The 17,064-nt window shown below is 40.3% G+C and overlaps 2 protein-coding genes across 3 annotated transcripts in view; both read left to right on the forward strand.

Annotated features, from left to right (window-relative positions):
* Erich1 (glutamate-rich 1) overlaps positions 1 to 17,064 on the forward strand; it is a gene marked incomplete at its 5' end in the record, with an annotated part of 52,793,804 nt that overhangs the window by 34,541,476 nt on the left and 18,235,264 nt on the right.
* The window catches only part of Tnks (tankyrase), a 146,573-nt gene that overhangs the window by 80,659 nt on the left and 48,850 nt on the right, over positions 1 to 17,064 (forward strand). For all 3 annotated transcript variants that reach the window (XR_015639368.1, XM_087587917.1, NM_001106084.2), the window contains 2 exon segments: positions 2,352 to 2,388; positions 3,129 to 3,204. Coding sequence is in view for 2 of the 3 variants with exons in the window: in XM_087587917.1 (XP_087444043.1) it covers positions 2,352 to 2,388; positions 3,129 to 3,204 (113 nt within the window). In the remaining variant the exon portion in view is untranslated.

Below are 17,064 nucleotides of genomic sequence, written 5' to 3' on the forward strand. Positions count from 1 at the left end.
GCCTCCCAACAAAAGTTTACTGGAGTAAAGTATAGGATGAGGATATTTATGTAGTCAGTAAACTGGAAGATACTGAAATGCAGTGATGTCGCACCCCTCCTGTTAAAACATCCAACATTTTCTCAGCACGTTCAAACATAGTCCTGTTAAGTAGTCTGCCTCACTGTCCCCTAGGTGTCACTGGGTTGTGGCTTCCTTCTCTCTCACATTTCCTTACCTGAAAGCTTTCTGTTTCTTCTTTAAAAGCTGCTTCAGTCTCCCCCAGAAAGGCCTCCTTAGCCCGCCGCCGTTAGCCTGCGAGTAATCCCATTTAGACCAGCCATTAAGCCCACAGTAGTACTTCATAGGCTTCCCTGGCCTACTGTGGTCATTTGCTTACTTCTCTTTTCTGCTTTAATAGGACAGTCTTATCGAAGGCAGAGATGGTGTCTCTGAACACGGTCCATATATATATATATGAGAGAGAGAGAGAGAGAGAGAGAGAGAGAGAGAGAGAGAGAGAGTGTGTATGTATGCGAGCGTGTACACACACCTTTTGAATGCATGAGTGGCTTTTTATAGATGTATTCCATGATTTGCATTATTTACATTGTAATTATTCAGGCTTTTTAAGTTTTAAATTTGATTTTATGACATCGCATTCCTAGTATATTTAACTTCCATACTGCTGTTTTAAAAAAGTGTTTAATAGGGGCTGGGGATTTAGCTCAGTGGTAGAGCGCTTACCTAGGAAGCACAAGGCCCTGGGTTCGGTCCCCAGCTCCGAAAAAAAGAACCAAAAAAAAAAAAAAGTGTTTAATAAAGGTAAGTTTCTTAATCCTTTTGGCCTGAAGATGCAATTTTACTTTTGTGTAGTTAATTATTAAACAATTTGAACTACAGTTTATAGGAAATTGAAAAGACTAATTCTGTGATTCTGAAGTTGTTCAGTCTACTGTATGGGATTGGGGGTGCATAGAACTGACTTTATTGGTGTAAAATTCCCTTAATAACTTCTCCACTTGAAAATATGGTTATAGTTTCTAGATTTTAGCCTAGTTCCAATTGAAGAGATGAGTAATATAATATTCATTAATAGTAGATGACAGGATTTAAACTGCTGCTCAGTGGTCCTTGGTATCTTTTAGTGTTTGCATTGAAATAGCTCAATTTTATATCAAAATACAAAGAAAATGTAAAGAAAGGTATAACTGCAAATTTTAAAGTATCTTAAAGTAATTTACAGTTATAACTTTTATTAAATCAAGTCTTCTTTTTCTAACATATACCTGCTATTTTTCACAGGACATATTAAGACAATTTGTATAATTAATTATTCCTTTAATGATATTGCCAGCAGAGTTAATGAATTAGAGCCGAATCACAGTCTTGACTGTTGTTTTTATTTATTGAAGGAACAAACACAGTGTTGTTATTATTAAGGTTCCTTGTCCTTCCTTTGAGCTAGCAAAAGAAACTTGGGTGCACTAAGAAATCTGCTATGGGAGATTTGTAAGTTCTGTTTTCACTCTGACATGATTTGAAAAATCCGTTGTGAAAAAGAGTAAAATCACCCATGGCAGGACAGTCGGCTGCCTGCTTATTTCTAGAGACCCTACGCACTAAGCTTTCCTGGCAGTAAAATTAGTGTACCAGGCATGAAGGTCGGCGCAGGTTAGGCTATTGTTGCCGGTTAAGAATGTGCCCTCTGTTTTAGTTTGGGAGTACTGCCTCCAAGAGGCGCCTAGCATTTGGTACGTAGTTCACGTATTTCTAGTCTACAGACCTTCCCTATCAAGGCAAAAGAGGATTCGTGGTTCCAATATTTACCAGGTTTTTTTTTTTCCTTTCCCTGCTGTAAAGCTCAGTGGTGGTAATTGATTAAAAAAAAAAAAAAAAAAAAAAAAAAAACTTTCCATGGCATTACAAATAAAACAGGCTTTTTTTTTAAGGCTAGTAATTTGTACCGTTAAAGAGCCACATTATTTTGCTTTTGTCTCAGAATGTATTATGCTTCACAAGTATACTGTGACAGTCTGAATACAAATAGGGGGGAAGGGACATTGTCTTGAGCTGGCGTGCTGTTATCAGAGGGAATGTGTTCCTGGACTCGAGGTTTAGCATTCATTGGTTGTCTGAAGAAAGCCATTTCATCTGAGGATTGGACAAGAAGCTGCGTCAGTTTGCTGCCCGTCTCCAAGGCACTGGTGATGCTGCCTTCACAAGCTGGCTAACGTCACGGCTCCATCACCCAGCGGGGTGTGGACTCTCTTTTCTGTTCTTCTCTATTTAATTCTCTATTTGCTGCCTACTGCATTTCTTAATCTGTCTTCTGCCAAATGCTAACAGCATGATATTTTGCAATCATCTAGGTGAATACAAAAAGGACGAACTCCTAGAAGCTGCTAGGTAAGTGATTCCATTCATTTCAAGTAAGTATAATGCATTTAAGGGAGAAACGGGTGTGGGGGGCAGGTAGAGGAGTGTAAAGATTTATAATGTGCTCTTTCCTTGCTTGGATTTGAGGAGGTAGTGTGGATAAGATCTATTAAGTCTTTGTGTAGTTTATTTTACATTGTTAGTGGACACAATGACAGAATCCTTCACTATACTGAGCATTGTAAGGCTAATTTTATTTGTAACATGTCTTGATGTACTACCTGCAAACCTTTCAAAAGATATTCTTGTTCTTGGAGTGTTTCTATGCCTATATCTTTATTTTGCTTTGACGATTTCCTTTTCCTAGCCATGCTTGAAGGAGAGACATAAAGTAAATGTTAAAATTCTCAGTTAATTTGTTGGTGGTGGTGGTGGTGGTATTAATGGTCATTTATAATTTAATTGATTGCCTCTTTATAGAATTTGTATTTTTAAACTCTAATATTTAGATCACTTTTTGAATAAAGTTTGTAATTAAAATGACTAAGATAAATTTTATATGTAGAAAGCCACATTACTCATGATACCATACCATACCATCACATAATTAACAGGAATTATGATAACTGAAATAAATATTGTAGACGTGCATTGTGATCCATATTTAAAAATTAAAGCAAGATCCTTGTTGTTTTCCATTATAAAAGAACTATAAATATTCATAAGAGGCGCTATGATTTTACAGAAATTAACTTACTGCCTTTTTATAGGAGTGGTAATGAAGAAAAACTAATGGCTTTACTGACTCCTCTAAATGTGAATTGCCATGCCAGTGATGGGCGAAAGGTGAGCTATTTAAAATGTCACCTCTTCCAGTAATTTCCTCTTGCTTTACCGTGAAATTTTGTTCAGTATGGTTTGTGTACATGTTCATATTTACATATTTGTAGCTGTTTTTCCTGGCATCTCTGTTCTGTAGAATGAAATGCTCTCTCTTCCTGGTGGCTGTGACAGATTCATCGAGGTAGGGAAGCATGGGTCCTAAGTAAGCGTTCCTCCGTCAGACACCGAAAGTTGTTTGTTAAATGAACTGCTTACGCTGTTTTCAGTGAAGAGAATCAACAGCGTGCTTTCTGTGTGCCATGATGGAAATATGTGTCTTTGTTAGGATGTACACATTCTTAATTTATTTGGTAGATTTATCTGCTAGATAAGAGCACTTTGTTTATTAAAGGTGAGAAACTGTTAGTGATTTTTTAGATCTCCGTAACAGTTCTTTTTTTTTTTTAAAACTTAACTGTGGCGTATTGTAAGAAAATAGATTAAAAGAGAAATACTCTGCATAAAGATACACTGTCATAACTGTAAGGTAATATATAAAATGTGCAGCCAGCAGCCTCACTGTCTGCTCCGTGTTGGTGCTGAATGTAGACGGAAATGGAATGTGTGTTAGACTGTGGCACTGATGGCAAAGCTTTGCAGTGACTTACCTAGTAGACTGAAAGAACCTCAGAGCATCTAAGCTAGCTAAGCTGGCAAATTCACTGAGTTCCCTCTCACTCTGGGGAGATGATTTTAAAGGGTAGCTGCTCATTTCTCCTGGAGATTTGGAGTTGCTGAAGGGACTTTAACCCCCATGAGTACTTTGAGCTCCATGTTTTATTTGGATCATGTCAGTAGGTAGAGTTACTCTCTCACTGTGTGGTAGGAGGCAGTCTCATCTCTAGTACGTGCAGCTGTGCCTTGTAGAAGTATCTAGAGCCCAGCTTCCCCTATAACCACTTTAGTCCTGGGAAGATGATGGGCACTTACTGTAGCAGGAGATGAAATACTATCGCTTCATCCCCAGGCCTCAGCCCTTATGCTGGACAGCCCCATTCTTCTCTTCTAAGGAGAGCCTCTCACTTCCGTATAGGTGGAGCCAATGTCCTTACCCAAATTCTTCTTCTTCATCAACCACATGGCTTTTGCCAAAAATTTCCTTACACTGAATTTATGCTCACATGCCTGTCTTCTACTGTTGTATTGGGTTTTTGCATTTTGTAGAGGATCAAGCATCTAGCAGCAGCTTAGTCTGTTTCACTGACAAACATGATTTTATTCCGAGAGTGAGAAAATCATCTCTACCAGTCTCGTAGTATTCAGAAAATTAAATTCGTAGTATGTGAATGAGAGAGTGTATCTTTTCTATTATTCTAACTTTGTATTCTGAGCTCATTTCTAGATAGTTGTAATGTGAGAAAGAACTGTATTATTTTCATGTGGAAGACCTCTGTAGTAACATACCTGAGAAATCACGCTGAAGGATTTCTGCTGAAATAATACAATGATTTTCTAAATATACACTTACACACTCACACATTATCAGGTTTTTTCAAATTAAATCAAGTTACTAAAGAAAATTAAGGAGGCATTTATTAGGTATATTGCAATGCATAAGGAACCATTCACAGTTGTTATCTGCGTGCAAAACACAAATAAAATTGCATGCATTCATGTGATATTAACAACACAGAGTGATTCTATCTAACTGCACCAATTGTGTAAAGCCACAAGCGGTATTCTTGGTGCTGGTGGAGATTGGTGTTTAACGCTCTGGTTATGACAGTGTTTGCTTTCTTGGTGTAGTTATCAAGAAAACACGTGAGCTAATCAAGCTGATAAATTACAAGTGTCTCAAATATTTGATACATTTTTTTAGGACTTTCTCATGTGTTTACTAGAATTAGGGAAACTGCTTTCATTATAAAAGAATAAAGGTATGTTTTCATGTGCAGTAAGTTAGTGAAGTATTTATTTAACAGTTTACTTCTTGGCTTTTATATTAGAACAGGTCATATAATCAAATCCTGTTTTTAGAGGCTCTAAAAAAAAGTTAATACTGAACTGATTCAATTTTTTTTTTTTTGTCCTTAGTTTTACTATAGTTCTTGGTTTGTAAATTTCAAAGACCCATGGAAATGTAAATTCATGGCTGGTTTTAGAAAGAAATGTTTCTCATACAGTGACTAGTGGGTGGGGAGTAGTAGAGATGTGTAGGGTGTAGGGTGAGATCGGTATTCTTCCTGTTGCCTGTGGGATTATGTAGGGTGTATGTTTTCATTGATTGGTATTTATCACTGTGACTTGATGGTTTAGTTGAGTAATGTGTAAGAGGTTAATATTTTGATTTCCCACAGATGTCTGCTTTTCTAGTCTCTAGAGCCCTGAAATCGTGATGCACCAGTGAGACACTGCCTGCTCTATCTTGCTGTATTTTACTTTCATTTTCATCAAAAGGCAAAAATCACCACAAATGTAGTTTAAAGTTATACAGTGGTACATATACCTGTACTTCGAGCAACTTGGGGAGGCTGAGGCAGGAGGATCAAAATTTTGCAGGGCCAGCCTGGACCACATAATGAAATCCTATCCTAAAAAGAAAGAACATTTTAAGTATTGTACTGAGCTGAGCCCAAGGGATTGCATTGTAGCTGGAAGAGCAAGGGGCAGCAGAGAGCAGCAGAGCTGGAACAGCAGGCCAGGCGGCGGCTGCTCAGACAGACAGGGCCTCACTGTAGCCCAGAGATCCTCCCGCCTCTGCCTCTCTGTGCCACCAACCCCCATCCCTTCTGAGACCAACCCATCTTCCTTGTCAGGCTGTACATTCTATCCTGAGTTCTGCTTAAAGCAACTTCATTTCTAGAAAAGGAGGACAATTTAAAATAACATTTTATTCTAAAATACTACCTTCATTCAATCATTATACATGGTCTTAAGAATAATAATTATAATAGAAATACATACATCTAAATAAATTATTTAATTCTTCTGTCTCTGCCCATGGTGATTACATTCTACCACACACTTTCTGATTGTAGTGACACTCAGCTGGAGTTTTTCCTTTCTGGATAACCTTATTCCCAAGCTTTTACACATAATTTTTGGCCATTAAATTACCCTTTATATTATTTATTGTCAACATCAGATGTGTTCATAATTAGCTAAATGTCCTGTCTTCTCTCTGCTATCTAAATGTAAGGTGGTGATTTTCTTAGGCTGTTGTCTTCATCCAGTATCCTTTCTATAACAGATGAATGTATTTGCATGCCCTTCTCCTTTTTCCTTTTGTTTGTTGCTGCTGCTGCTGTTTTAGTCAGAATCTCACTGTGTAGCTCTAGTGTTCCTGGAACTCACTATGTAGACAGGACTGACCTTGAACTCACAGAGATCTGCCTGCCTCTGCCAAGTGTTAGGAGTAAAGGTGTGTACCACCTGTCTGGGCCTTTGTTTTGTTTTTATATTTACTAGCATTCAATCCTCTTGGGAGGTCTTTTTGGTTTCGGTCTGTGTTGTTTACCTTTTGAACTTTAGACAAATCCTTTCAAAACAAGTTTTCTGAATTCTGTCTTTACAAGACAAAAATGGGTGGAGTAGGAGTTACCATATATTTTTCTGAGATAGAATAATGTTGTCTTTCTGCACCCACTCCTATTGCTGCTTTGATGACACATACAGAAAACAGTTATTATTTGATGTTTTAGAAATACTTTAATATTTGGGGCTAAAGAGATGACTCAACTGTTAGGAGCACTGGCTGCTCTTCCAGAGGTCCTGAGTTCAATTCCCAGCAACCACATGGTGGCTCACAACCATCAGTAACTGTAGCCCTGTGGGATCTGATGCCCCCTTGTGGTCTGCAAATGTATGTGCAGACAAAACACCCATAGACATAAGTACATCAGTCTTAAAAATAGTTTAATACCATTCCTGGGATTTCACTGTTCTTGCTTCTTCTATGTATTCCCTCAGCAGAGACTCAGTACCTACCATGTGCATTGCAGTCCTGGATATCATAGGATAGAAATAAATGCAGTGATAGAATGATTGAAATATTATCATGGATATTGAAATTGACACACTAAAAAGTTTTAATGCTCCTTTCGGTGTGGCAGTTTTGAAGCATAGAGTAAGGAAGAAGTTTTTCTGTACTTTTTATGACATAGATGTTTGTAAAAATCCATACATTTCCAAACATGTAATTGGGTTCCAGAGTAAAATTAAACAATTGAATTGTCTTTCATGTCAGTTGCCACTGGAAATGCTTGCTTCTATAACAAATAATGACTGAGAGTCTGAAAACAGAAAGGTGAAGCCATTGAGAAGAACTCTGGCTTAGAGAGGTGGCTCAGCGATGAAGAGCACGTACTTTGTACAGAGGACTAGCGTGCTTCCCGTAGTTCAGAGGATCTGAGGTCCTTCCTCCCTTCCTGCCCTGCAGCCCCCCAGCTCCCTCCGCACACACACTTACACGGGGGCTGGGTTTGGTTCCCAGCACTCACATAGTGGCTCACAAACACCTGTAACTTGAGTTCTAGGGAATCTAATGCCCTCTCCACAAATACCACATAGATGTTACGTATGTATGCCCATACAGGCTAACATACACACAAGTAAACATGAAATAAACCTTGATAAACTATTTTATATGTAGTTCAGTGAGAAACAATGTAGAACTTTTAAATTTTTAATTTTGTTCTGTGTGACATACATATAAAAATGAAATAAAACTTGAAAAACCATTTTATATGTAGATCAATGAGAAACAATGTAGAATTTTTAAATCTTTATTTTTGTCCTATATGCATTGATGTTTTGCTTGCATGTATGTTGGTGTGAAGGTGTCAGATCCCCTGGAACTGGAGCCACAGAGAGTTGTGAGCTACAGTGTGGGCGCTGGGAATCGAACCCAGGTCCTCTGGTAGTGTAGCCGGCGCTCTTGACCACTGAGTCCCCAATATAGAACTTAATATTGTGGCTTGAAAACACCTGGAAGAAAACATGATAAACCTGAAAGAGGGAGTAGACTATAAAACTGGACGGATTGGTGTATGTCCTTGGATCTTCCATTTCCACAGTGTAACTGGAATTTTCTATTTATTTTTCATACATGTTATTTGTTTCCAGTGTACAAGACATTAGAGAGGGTTAAGTGAAATAATGTGGACCAAGTACATGGGGCAGTTTGAGCACACACTGTAACCACAACACATCAAATCTCTACTCCTTCGATACATTTTTTAATATACTTGTATATTAAAAATTAATACATGGCTAGAAATCATACCATCATGTTAATGTTGATTTGAATTCCATCAAGTATGTTCAGTAAAGCACAGAAGAAAGAATTAGTGTAGTTACTTTTTTTTGATTTTTGTTTTTTTAAGATCTGACTTAAGTTTGGGATTGTATGCATTTGTCCTGCTATAGGTAGAATCTCACATTCTCCATCAACAGTCCCTTCCCTCCCTCATATACACCACATTGTAGCAGGATTTTATTCACTCGTTGCTGTATCATGACTTTGAAGCCCATCAGTAAGCTATCTCTCTTACCCAGGCCTCTGTCTGTTTCCCTCCCACACTGACTTTGGTCTTAGCTGGGGACTAATGTGATCAATACAATAAAGAGGAGGTGGGCTCTATTCTAGACAAGCCCTGGGATGGCCAGGCTGCTGGGTTTTGGGATTCTCTTTCTTGGAATTCAGCTGCCTTGAGGAATGGAAACAGTCACAAGAAGAGATCCGAGTGAAGCGCTTGAGCTCCCAGACAAGCGTGGAAACAGTTGGGACTGACAGACCTCACAGATGGAACTGTCCCATCTCCCGGTGACGTCACCGCCCCAGTGCCCTTGCTTGTGCTGCAGAGCACAGAGTTCCTTCCCCGAGTCACACTGATGTTGTCTGCTTCGTTTCAGTGTAGTAGATAGCTGGGATGCCCAGCTAGAAGAGCACTGGGCTTTTTTCCTTCCTGTTTAGCCACACCTTCTTTCCATGGCTGCTAGGAATTACCTGTTCACAGCCACCTGGAAGACTCGAGGATTTAAACCTACCACCAAGATGTGCTCACTTCTTTTTTTTTTTCCTTTTTCCGGAGCTGGGGACGGAATCCAGGGCCTTTCGCTTGCTAGGCAAGCGCTCTACCACTGAGCTAAATCCCCAACCCCTGTGCTCACTTCTTAAAGATGTGTCCATCTGTTTTGAATTTGTGTCTTACAGTATTTTTCTCCTCTTAGCAGAAAAAAACAAAAAACCCCAACCTACTTTATGTACATTTTTAAGATCATGGTATTACAGGGAAAAACTAAGGACTTAAAGCTAGGTGACTAGATGCTAACTGTTATTAGTTTTATGGTCATATCAAGTTTTAATATATTGTTGAGGTTCTAATTTTTTTCAGCTTAAACAGTAAAGGATTTGAGCCATGTATACTTTCAGTTTTAACATCCCAAACTTGCAATGTATTTTGTTATTTATGTTTTAGCTGTTACCAATCACACTGAGTTGGATTGCTTAAGAACGTGTAGTTTCACAGTGGGTAGGGCATACATAGTATCCTGGCTGGTTTGTGTGTCAGCTTGGCACTAGCTAGAGTCGTCAGTGAGGAAGGAGCCTCAGTTGAGGAGAGGCCTCCATGAGATCCAGCTGTAAGGTATTTCTCAGTGATCAGTTGGGGAGGGCCTGTCCTCAGGCTGGTGGTCCTGGGTTCTATAAGAAAGCAGGCTGAGCAAAGAGAGGAAAGCAAGCCCTTTAGCAGCAGCCCTCCATGGCCTCTGCATCTGTTCCTGCCCCCAGGTTCCAGCCCTGCTTTAGTTCCTGCCTTGACTTTGTCATGATGAACAGCATTGTGAACAGCCAATGATGAACAACCAATGAACAGCCAAATAAACCCTTTCTTCCCCAACTTGCTTTTTGGTCATGGTGTTTTCATTGCAGCAATAGAAAGTCTAAGACAGATTGATACCAGTGTAGTAGGGTGTTGCTGTGACAGACCTTGATCATGTTTTGGAGAGGATTGTAAAAGGACATTTAAACTTTGAGCTAGAAGAGCCATTGAATGTTAAGAGCTCTGTAGGATGGTCTGTGGGAGCTTGGACGATAAGATTGTTGAGAGCAATGCAGATGATGGAGGCCTGGTCTGTGACATTTCAGAGGGAAGTTTACAGACTGTCACGACTGTTTGTTATTTTGAATTAAGGTTCTGTGGTTCTGGTTAGCTGGGGCTGAAGAGTCAAATGCGATTAACAAGATAGCAGAACAAGATAGCTAATGTAAGCTAATGCAAGACTGAGCTTTGCTGTGGGCTGGAGCTAAGACCTTAGCCGTGAGTAAGAAACAGTCAGCATCACTGAGGTGAAGTCTTCCGGGAAGTGTTTCAGAGTGGAAGCGTTTCCTCACCAACTTTTGGGCATGGTAATTAAGACACGTGGTTTGTGTCAGCCCTCTTCCACTGTCTGAAGGTGTGAGCATTGTCTAGGGACATGAACGTGGCTTCTCTGCCCCTTACAGCCCTCTGTTGTCATCCTCATTCTTGCCACATCTTGGTAGATAAAGGTCATACCATTTTCCGTATCTCCAGTTCTATGGCTTATGGATGAGATGCTATTTGGGCTCACGGAAGGTCAGAACTCATTAAGTCTGCATCAGGGAACCCTTCAAGTCCTAAAGGTTAATTGTGAATCTAATCAAAGCACTTCAGGGCAGCTCTTGCTGAGCTGTGTCCCCTCACCATAATGCAGAAGTCCCTTAGAGCAATTTTCCTTGCATGTTTCTCTTGGGATACAGTATATAAAATCTTTATGCTTGTGTATATTCATTTCTGTAACAATAAGGACTTGAAAATGCTTTTTAATTTTCTTTAGAGAATTACTTTTACTGAAATGATCTCTTTTATCAAATGCAGCATTTCTATGGTGTTATTAGTGCTGTCAACTGTGCTAGTTCTTTCCCTAAGAAAGTCATTTTTAGTGGAAGGGGACAGAGTGTTGAAGGAAGCCGGTAAAGCTTTGTGTCCTATACTCAGCCCCTGCTGCCGCATCCACAGTCCACATCCGTGGAGTGACGAGAGGGGAGTGAGTGCCAAGTCACTTGTCTGTGTGATTCATTATCACAGTTTTATTTAGAAGTTGTGCTCAAAAGCACTGCTTCAACATCTGCCCTCCAAATTGTTTAAGGGACTTTTCTCTCCTGCTTTTACAGATCATTCAACATTACATGATGAAGATAGTCTAAGACATCCTGCATGGATTGTGACTAGGCACAAATCTGGCTTGAACAGAATGTGCAGTTAGTAACACACATTCAGCGTTCTGCAGAAGTTTCTTCCAGGATGAACCTGTGTCTAGGAAGCATAGAAGTGTGTTGAGAGGCAGTAAGATGATAGCAAGGATCTAAGAGGAACTTAAGAATTCTGACTTTCTCTGAGGCTGTGTGTGCATGTCCTGCTGTGTGCACACATGGGCAATAGGATGGTGCTTACTCTTTGCTGTCTCTTTCTTTCTGAGGCAGGGTCTCTGTGAACCTGGAGCTTACTGCTCTGCTAGATGAGTTGGCTACTTGTTTTCTCTCTTCTGCCCTACCAGCTCCCGGATGAACTAACTTTGACTTTAATATTTTAAAATGTTGTTGTGGTGGTGGTGGTGGTTGTGTGTATGGATGGGTATTTTGCCAACATGCATATCTGTGTCCCCACAAGGCCAAGGAGAGAAAATTTAATCCCCTGGAGCAGCATTATAGATGGTTGTGAACCTCCGTGTGGGTGCTAAGAACTGAACTTGGGTGAATGAGCCAGTGCTCTCTGAACTGCTGAGCCATCTCTCTAGCCCCTAGTCTTTATTTTAGAGACAGGCACTTACTATACAGCCCTGGCTGACCTAGACCTGGCCGTGTAGACCAGGCTGCCCCCAATTCACAGAAATCCTCCTGTCTCCACTTAACTAGTGCTGGGATGAAAGGTGCTTGCCGACACATCTGGCTGTATTAGCATTCTTAAAGCAGTTGCCTGGCAGTTACAATGTAAACTACTGATTTCTCAGTCAAGAATAGACCACTTACCAGGTGTCTTCGTCATCCTTGCCTGCCATTTGACCAAACATTTCATTCTCACTGTTGAGATGCTAGCAAGTGCAAGGTCAGGTGCCACCCACCGTGTTTGATTGCTGATGAGATTCTGTTTCCACTGCGGCCTTACCAGGTGCTCATCTGCTAAACTGAAGGCAAGGGCTTGTCTCTGTTTAGAGCACACATTCCTTCACAGCAGCCCATGAAGCCTTATTAGCTCCTGCCACTTTAGGAGTGGGCTTCAACACAGGAATTGAAGGGGGTTGTAAGTAGTCAGCATAACATCTGTGCCTATTTTACTCAAAGAATTTAAGTTTTGGAAAAGCCTTCTACTGTTTTTTTTGCATGAATATTCATAATTTCAATGATTGAATTAAATTGAAATTATAACACCAAGTTTCTGAAAGTATAGAAAATGTCTGTAATACACCTTTAAAAAGGATGTTTTCAGTAACTAATTAAAAATGTGTTTCTGTTTTAAGAATGACATTGGTAGTAAGACTATCATACATAAACAGTTAAAATGCTTAATTCAGTATGCAGACTAGAAAGTTTAGAAGCACACTAATTCTAAATCTATCATTTTCCTTTTGTAACTCTGACTTAATTTGTATATTGCAGTACAATACACTACTCTAGCATACCATAAAACCACCAGAGGAAATAAACTGCCTTATAGGAAGTTCAGTACCTGTTAGCAGTGGGTAGGAAGGCTGTAAGTGAGGATAGCTGGAGGCCTCTACCTCTGTCACCCTTAAACTGCTGTGTTCATCCCAGAAGAGCAAGGACGCCGACTGAAGGAACCTTGAGCTGACAGCGTATCTCCATTGTGCTAGAGGTCTAGGTCTTCACACCTTCACAGCAGCTCAGAGAAGTGCCTAGTTTCCTGGCATCCACCTACCAAAGCTACCTGCATAGATGGGTAAAGGGGAATTCATTATGTTCTCACAGAGCAGCAGTGATTGCAATTTAAACTTGTCTTTATCTGTCTATTGTAAATTACTTCAAACTTTTGTAAGATGTATTTTTAGTCTTGTGTATGTGTATACATTTTTCCGTGAAGGCATCCTTGGAGACCAGAAGAGGGCATGGGATCCCCAGGCGCTGGAGTTAGAGCAGGCTCTGGGCCATCTGATATGCTAGGAGCTGAGCTGGGGTCCTGGAAGTACAGCAAGCACTCATCACTGTACACACATACACACACACACACACACACACACACACACACACACACACACACCCCAACACTATTGCTTAGAGCGTTGATGCTTAGGTCCAAAGATTGCACATGTTGCTCACAAGAAGAAGCGCACGGCTGAGGCTGTGGCTCATTGGCACGGTACATGTCTAGCATGTTTGGCACGGTACATGTCTAGCATGTGCAACACTGTGACTCTGGTTCCTAGCACCACATGGGAAGGGAAAAGGTCAACCTAACACAACAGCTATCCATTAAAAACATGAAGAGTAAAAGGAGTCATGTGAGTTTGGGGCTGTGAAGACTTTTGTCCTAATACATCTATCAGTGAACCCCGGAGTGGCGAGCCTCGGTAGCAGCTGTTTCTCACTAAGCACTGAAAAGCTGAGGCTGTGCCCTGAGAAGACGTGAGCGTTTCTGTTCTCTCCCCCACTAAAGAGGGTGCTAGAGAAAGGTTTCCATTCTGTATTTGACCTCTATGGCTGATTCTGGGCTCTAAGGTTAAAAAGAGAAACTCAAACTGATTGCTGGTTAGTCTCCTTGGGATTTCCATAAGGATGACGTTAAGTTAAAGCAACATTAAGTGGGCATTTAGAGCTCCGTTGTTCCCCAGGTTACCCTGCGGATTCTCATTCTTCTCTACTCTTTTCTTTTATCTTCATCTTCATAATTCATACCTGTAAAATAGTTTTTATGGTTTCACTTTAGAGTTACCTTGCAGCACTCCTGGAGCTTGAGTCTAGGGCCTCTCCACGCAGGTGCTTCCACACAGAGACATCTGCAGCCCCCACTTTATTTTGAGATGGGGCCTTACTAAGTTACTTAGGCTGGCCTTGAACTTGCAGGCCTCCTGCTTCTAGAACACACTTTGAATCTAAGGTAGTTGAAATGTAGAATACACGATTTACAAAGAATCACATAGTCCTATAACTTTGAATTCAGATATTTGCATTCTTGCAGATATTTTAAGGATGAGTCTGTGTCTCTTTAGAAGAACGTGCTCTCTGAGGCTGTAAACTGCCAGTCACCCTGTCATGCAGCCCATCCAGATTCATAGGCACTCACTAGGAAGAGGCCTCAAGTGACAGCTGACCTAGTCTCAGTGCAGGTGGACATTCAACAGGAACAAACCAACAGGTTGTGCTTAAACGGATTCTTTGAAAGAGCTCTTCCTGACTTCAAACTCAGTGTGATCTGCATTAGCATCTGTCTGGGGTATCTAGTAAGAGACACTGACCGACCAGGGAGTAGCCACCATGTTGTTCAGTAAATAGTCAACACACTTGGAGACGCTTGCTTCAAGAAGGAGCAAGTGCCCATCTTTCCGAGGACTCTGGAGAAAACCCTTGTAAGGGAAGGAAGTAGATTAAAACTTGCTCTCCGTGTGTAGCTCCATTACTCCTCCTTGTCCTGTACCTCTAGGCAGCTTCTGTTACTAAGAAGACTATCGATTCTGGGTGCTCCTGGTAATGGCATGGCCTCACTGTTGCTGTAGTTCAGTGCAGAGCCCTGAGAGTCTGAGCGCTGACACGCTTAGAACCAATGAGCTCCTTGCCTCTCAGTCACACCTGTTCATTTCTGAAGATCCTCTGAGTCTGAGCTGCTAGTCAGTGGGAGGAAAGGAATGCAGACTGAGAGTGGAGGGTGTCACCTCCGAGTTCCTGTTCCCTGCTTACTCTGTTAGCCTGTTAATGCACACACTTTGTAATATCCTTTGTGGTTGTTGGTAAGCATTAAGGAACTGCAAAGATACTGGTCTTCATAATTAGGAGACCTAAAAGGCAGGGCTCGGCAAAGAGATGTACTTATTTCCAGGGCTGCGTGCCCATATTGATTTTCTGCTTTTAATTTGTTTGGATTCTCGTCTAAATATCAGTGTCTTAAAGAGCTTCTTAGAGCTTTCCATCACAGCAGATTAAACATGTCTCTGTTGATAGAAATTTAATAAAGTTCTGATTCTGTTTGTTGTGTTTGCCTAGGAATTTTGATTTAATGGCTGATGTAGTCTTTTATTTGTGCCAGAAAAAAAACACTGATCTGTTTTAACCAAATAATAGATCCAAATGAGATATGCTTTAATAAAATAGAGTAAGAATTGAAATACGTAAATACTCATTTATAGGCAGTGAGTAAATAATTATGGAACAGTCACACAAAACACATACTGTACACCAATTCAAAGAGTCAGACAGTCTTCTCTGTAATAGCAGAGGTAGGAAGAAAAACATCAAGTCATAGAAAAATCTAGCAGAGTCCTGTTGGTGTGACAACAGACTTGAGGAAAAGCAGGCACGCTGTCATAGACACACAAGGTCTTGGAGCGCTGTCACTGTGACTGCCTCTGGGAAGGGGCTCGGCTGCAGAGTAGCACAGCTGTTTATGTTTTGTTTTCTGCACTGCTTGAAGTTCTGGACAGAATATATTCATATATACATCTAAAAGGGATTCTATTCCGGAGAAAGTGATTACTGTAAAGAAGTTGATAATTTAAGACCAGCTAAAATTGAGGAAATGCATATGTGAATTTTTTGAAGGCAGACCTTAAAGGTTAGATTTTATTTATAGGTTAAAAAGGTTGGATTTTCAGGCTCTGTATTTGTTTACATGTATATATAGATTTCTAAGACAGAGTTTAAGTTCGATAATATCTACGTTCACTCACAGATTGATAGAGGCACTCTTGGAGACTGATAGCACATGCTAACTAAGCCTTAAGGAAAAGCTGCTTGGGCTTCTGTAAAGTGTGCAGGAGTAGGTGAGAGATGGTGTTCAAATGTTTGTTTGGAGGAGGAAAGCTAAGTTCCAATTGATAAGCAACACTGATGTAGCCACAGCTACTTTAGGAAGGAGCCAGACAAAAGGCAGTGTTTTAATGGCAGCAAAAATCGGAGCTTGAAAACTGGTTTTCATCTGAGAAATTTACTAGACATAGTAATGAAATAATCTTGAATCTCAAAAGCCAGTTTTACTTAACTATAAAAGAGGAATTGATGTCAACATTAGATTCTGAGATTTGTTTTGTTAGATTTGATAATAACTCGGAAGTCTGAAAGAAAAAACACTGTAAGGAAGGTTTAGTGGTGTCTCTGGAATGTGTGAGGGTGAACTGTCAGTGTCTTGAATTTGCTGAAGCATACTTTCGGGGCAGAGGGGTCAGAAGAGATGACAGAAGGTCAAGGAGCAGTGTCTCATTAATTAAGTGATTATTAAAAAAGGGAAACAAATGCATGGGTATTTTATATTTCTTTAAACTTGTTTTTAGTGAAGCAAAGATTTTCATATTTGTATGTTGAAAAATTATGAAACTTTACAAAATCATGTTGTAGTCGAAATATAGAGAAAGAATCTGGAGTAAGAATTCAAACAATATCTTATATTGTGGAATGTATGAAGGTAAGAAACACTCTTTGGAAGAAGTAACACATTAGATGACAAAATGGACAGCCTTCATTATCCTGAACTAACTAAGTAGTGTCCTTAATGTATTGACGTAATAGACCTTATGTGGAACACAAGTGCATTTATTCTCTCTCTCTCTCTCTCTCTCTCTCTCTCTCTCTCTCTCTCTCTCTCTCTCTCTGTGTGGGGGGGGGGGGGGGGCTTTGGGTTCTCAACCTTAATTCTGCAGCCA

Source organism: Rattus norvegicus, chromosome 16 (assembly GCF_021556685.1).
Source record: "Rattus norvegicus strain SHRSP/BbbUtx chromosome 16, alternate assembly SHRSP_T2T, whole genome shotgun sequence".
Lineage (NCBI taxonomy): Eukaryota > Metazoa > Chordata > Mammalia > Rodentia > Muridae > Rattus > Rattus norvegicus.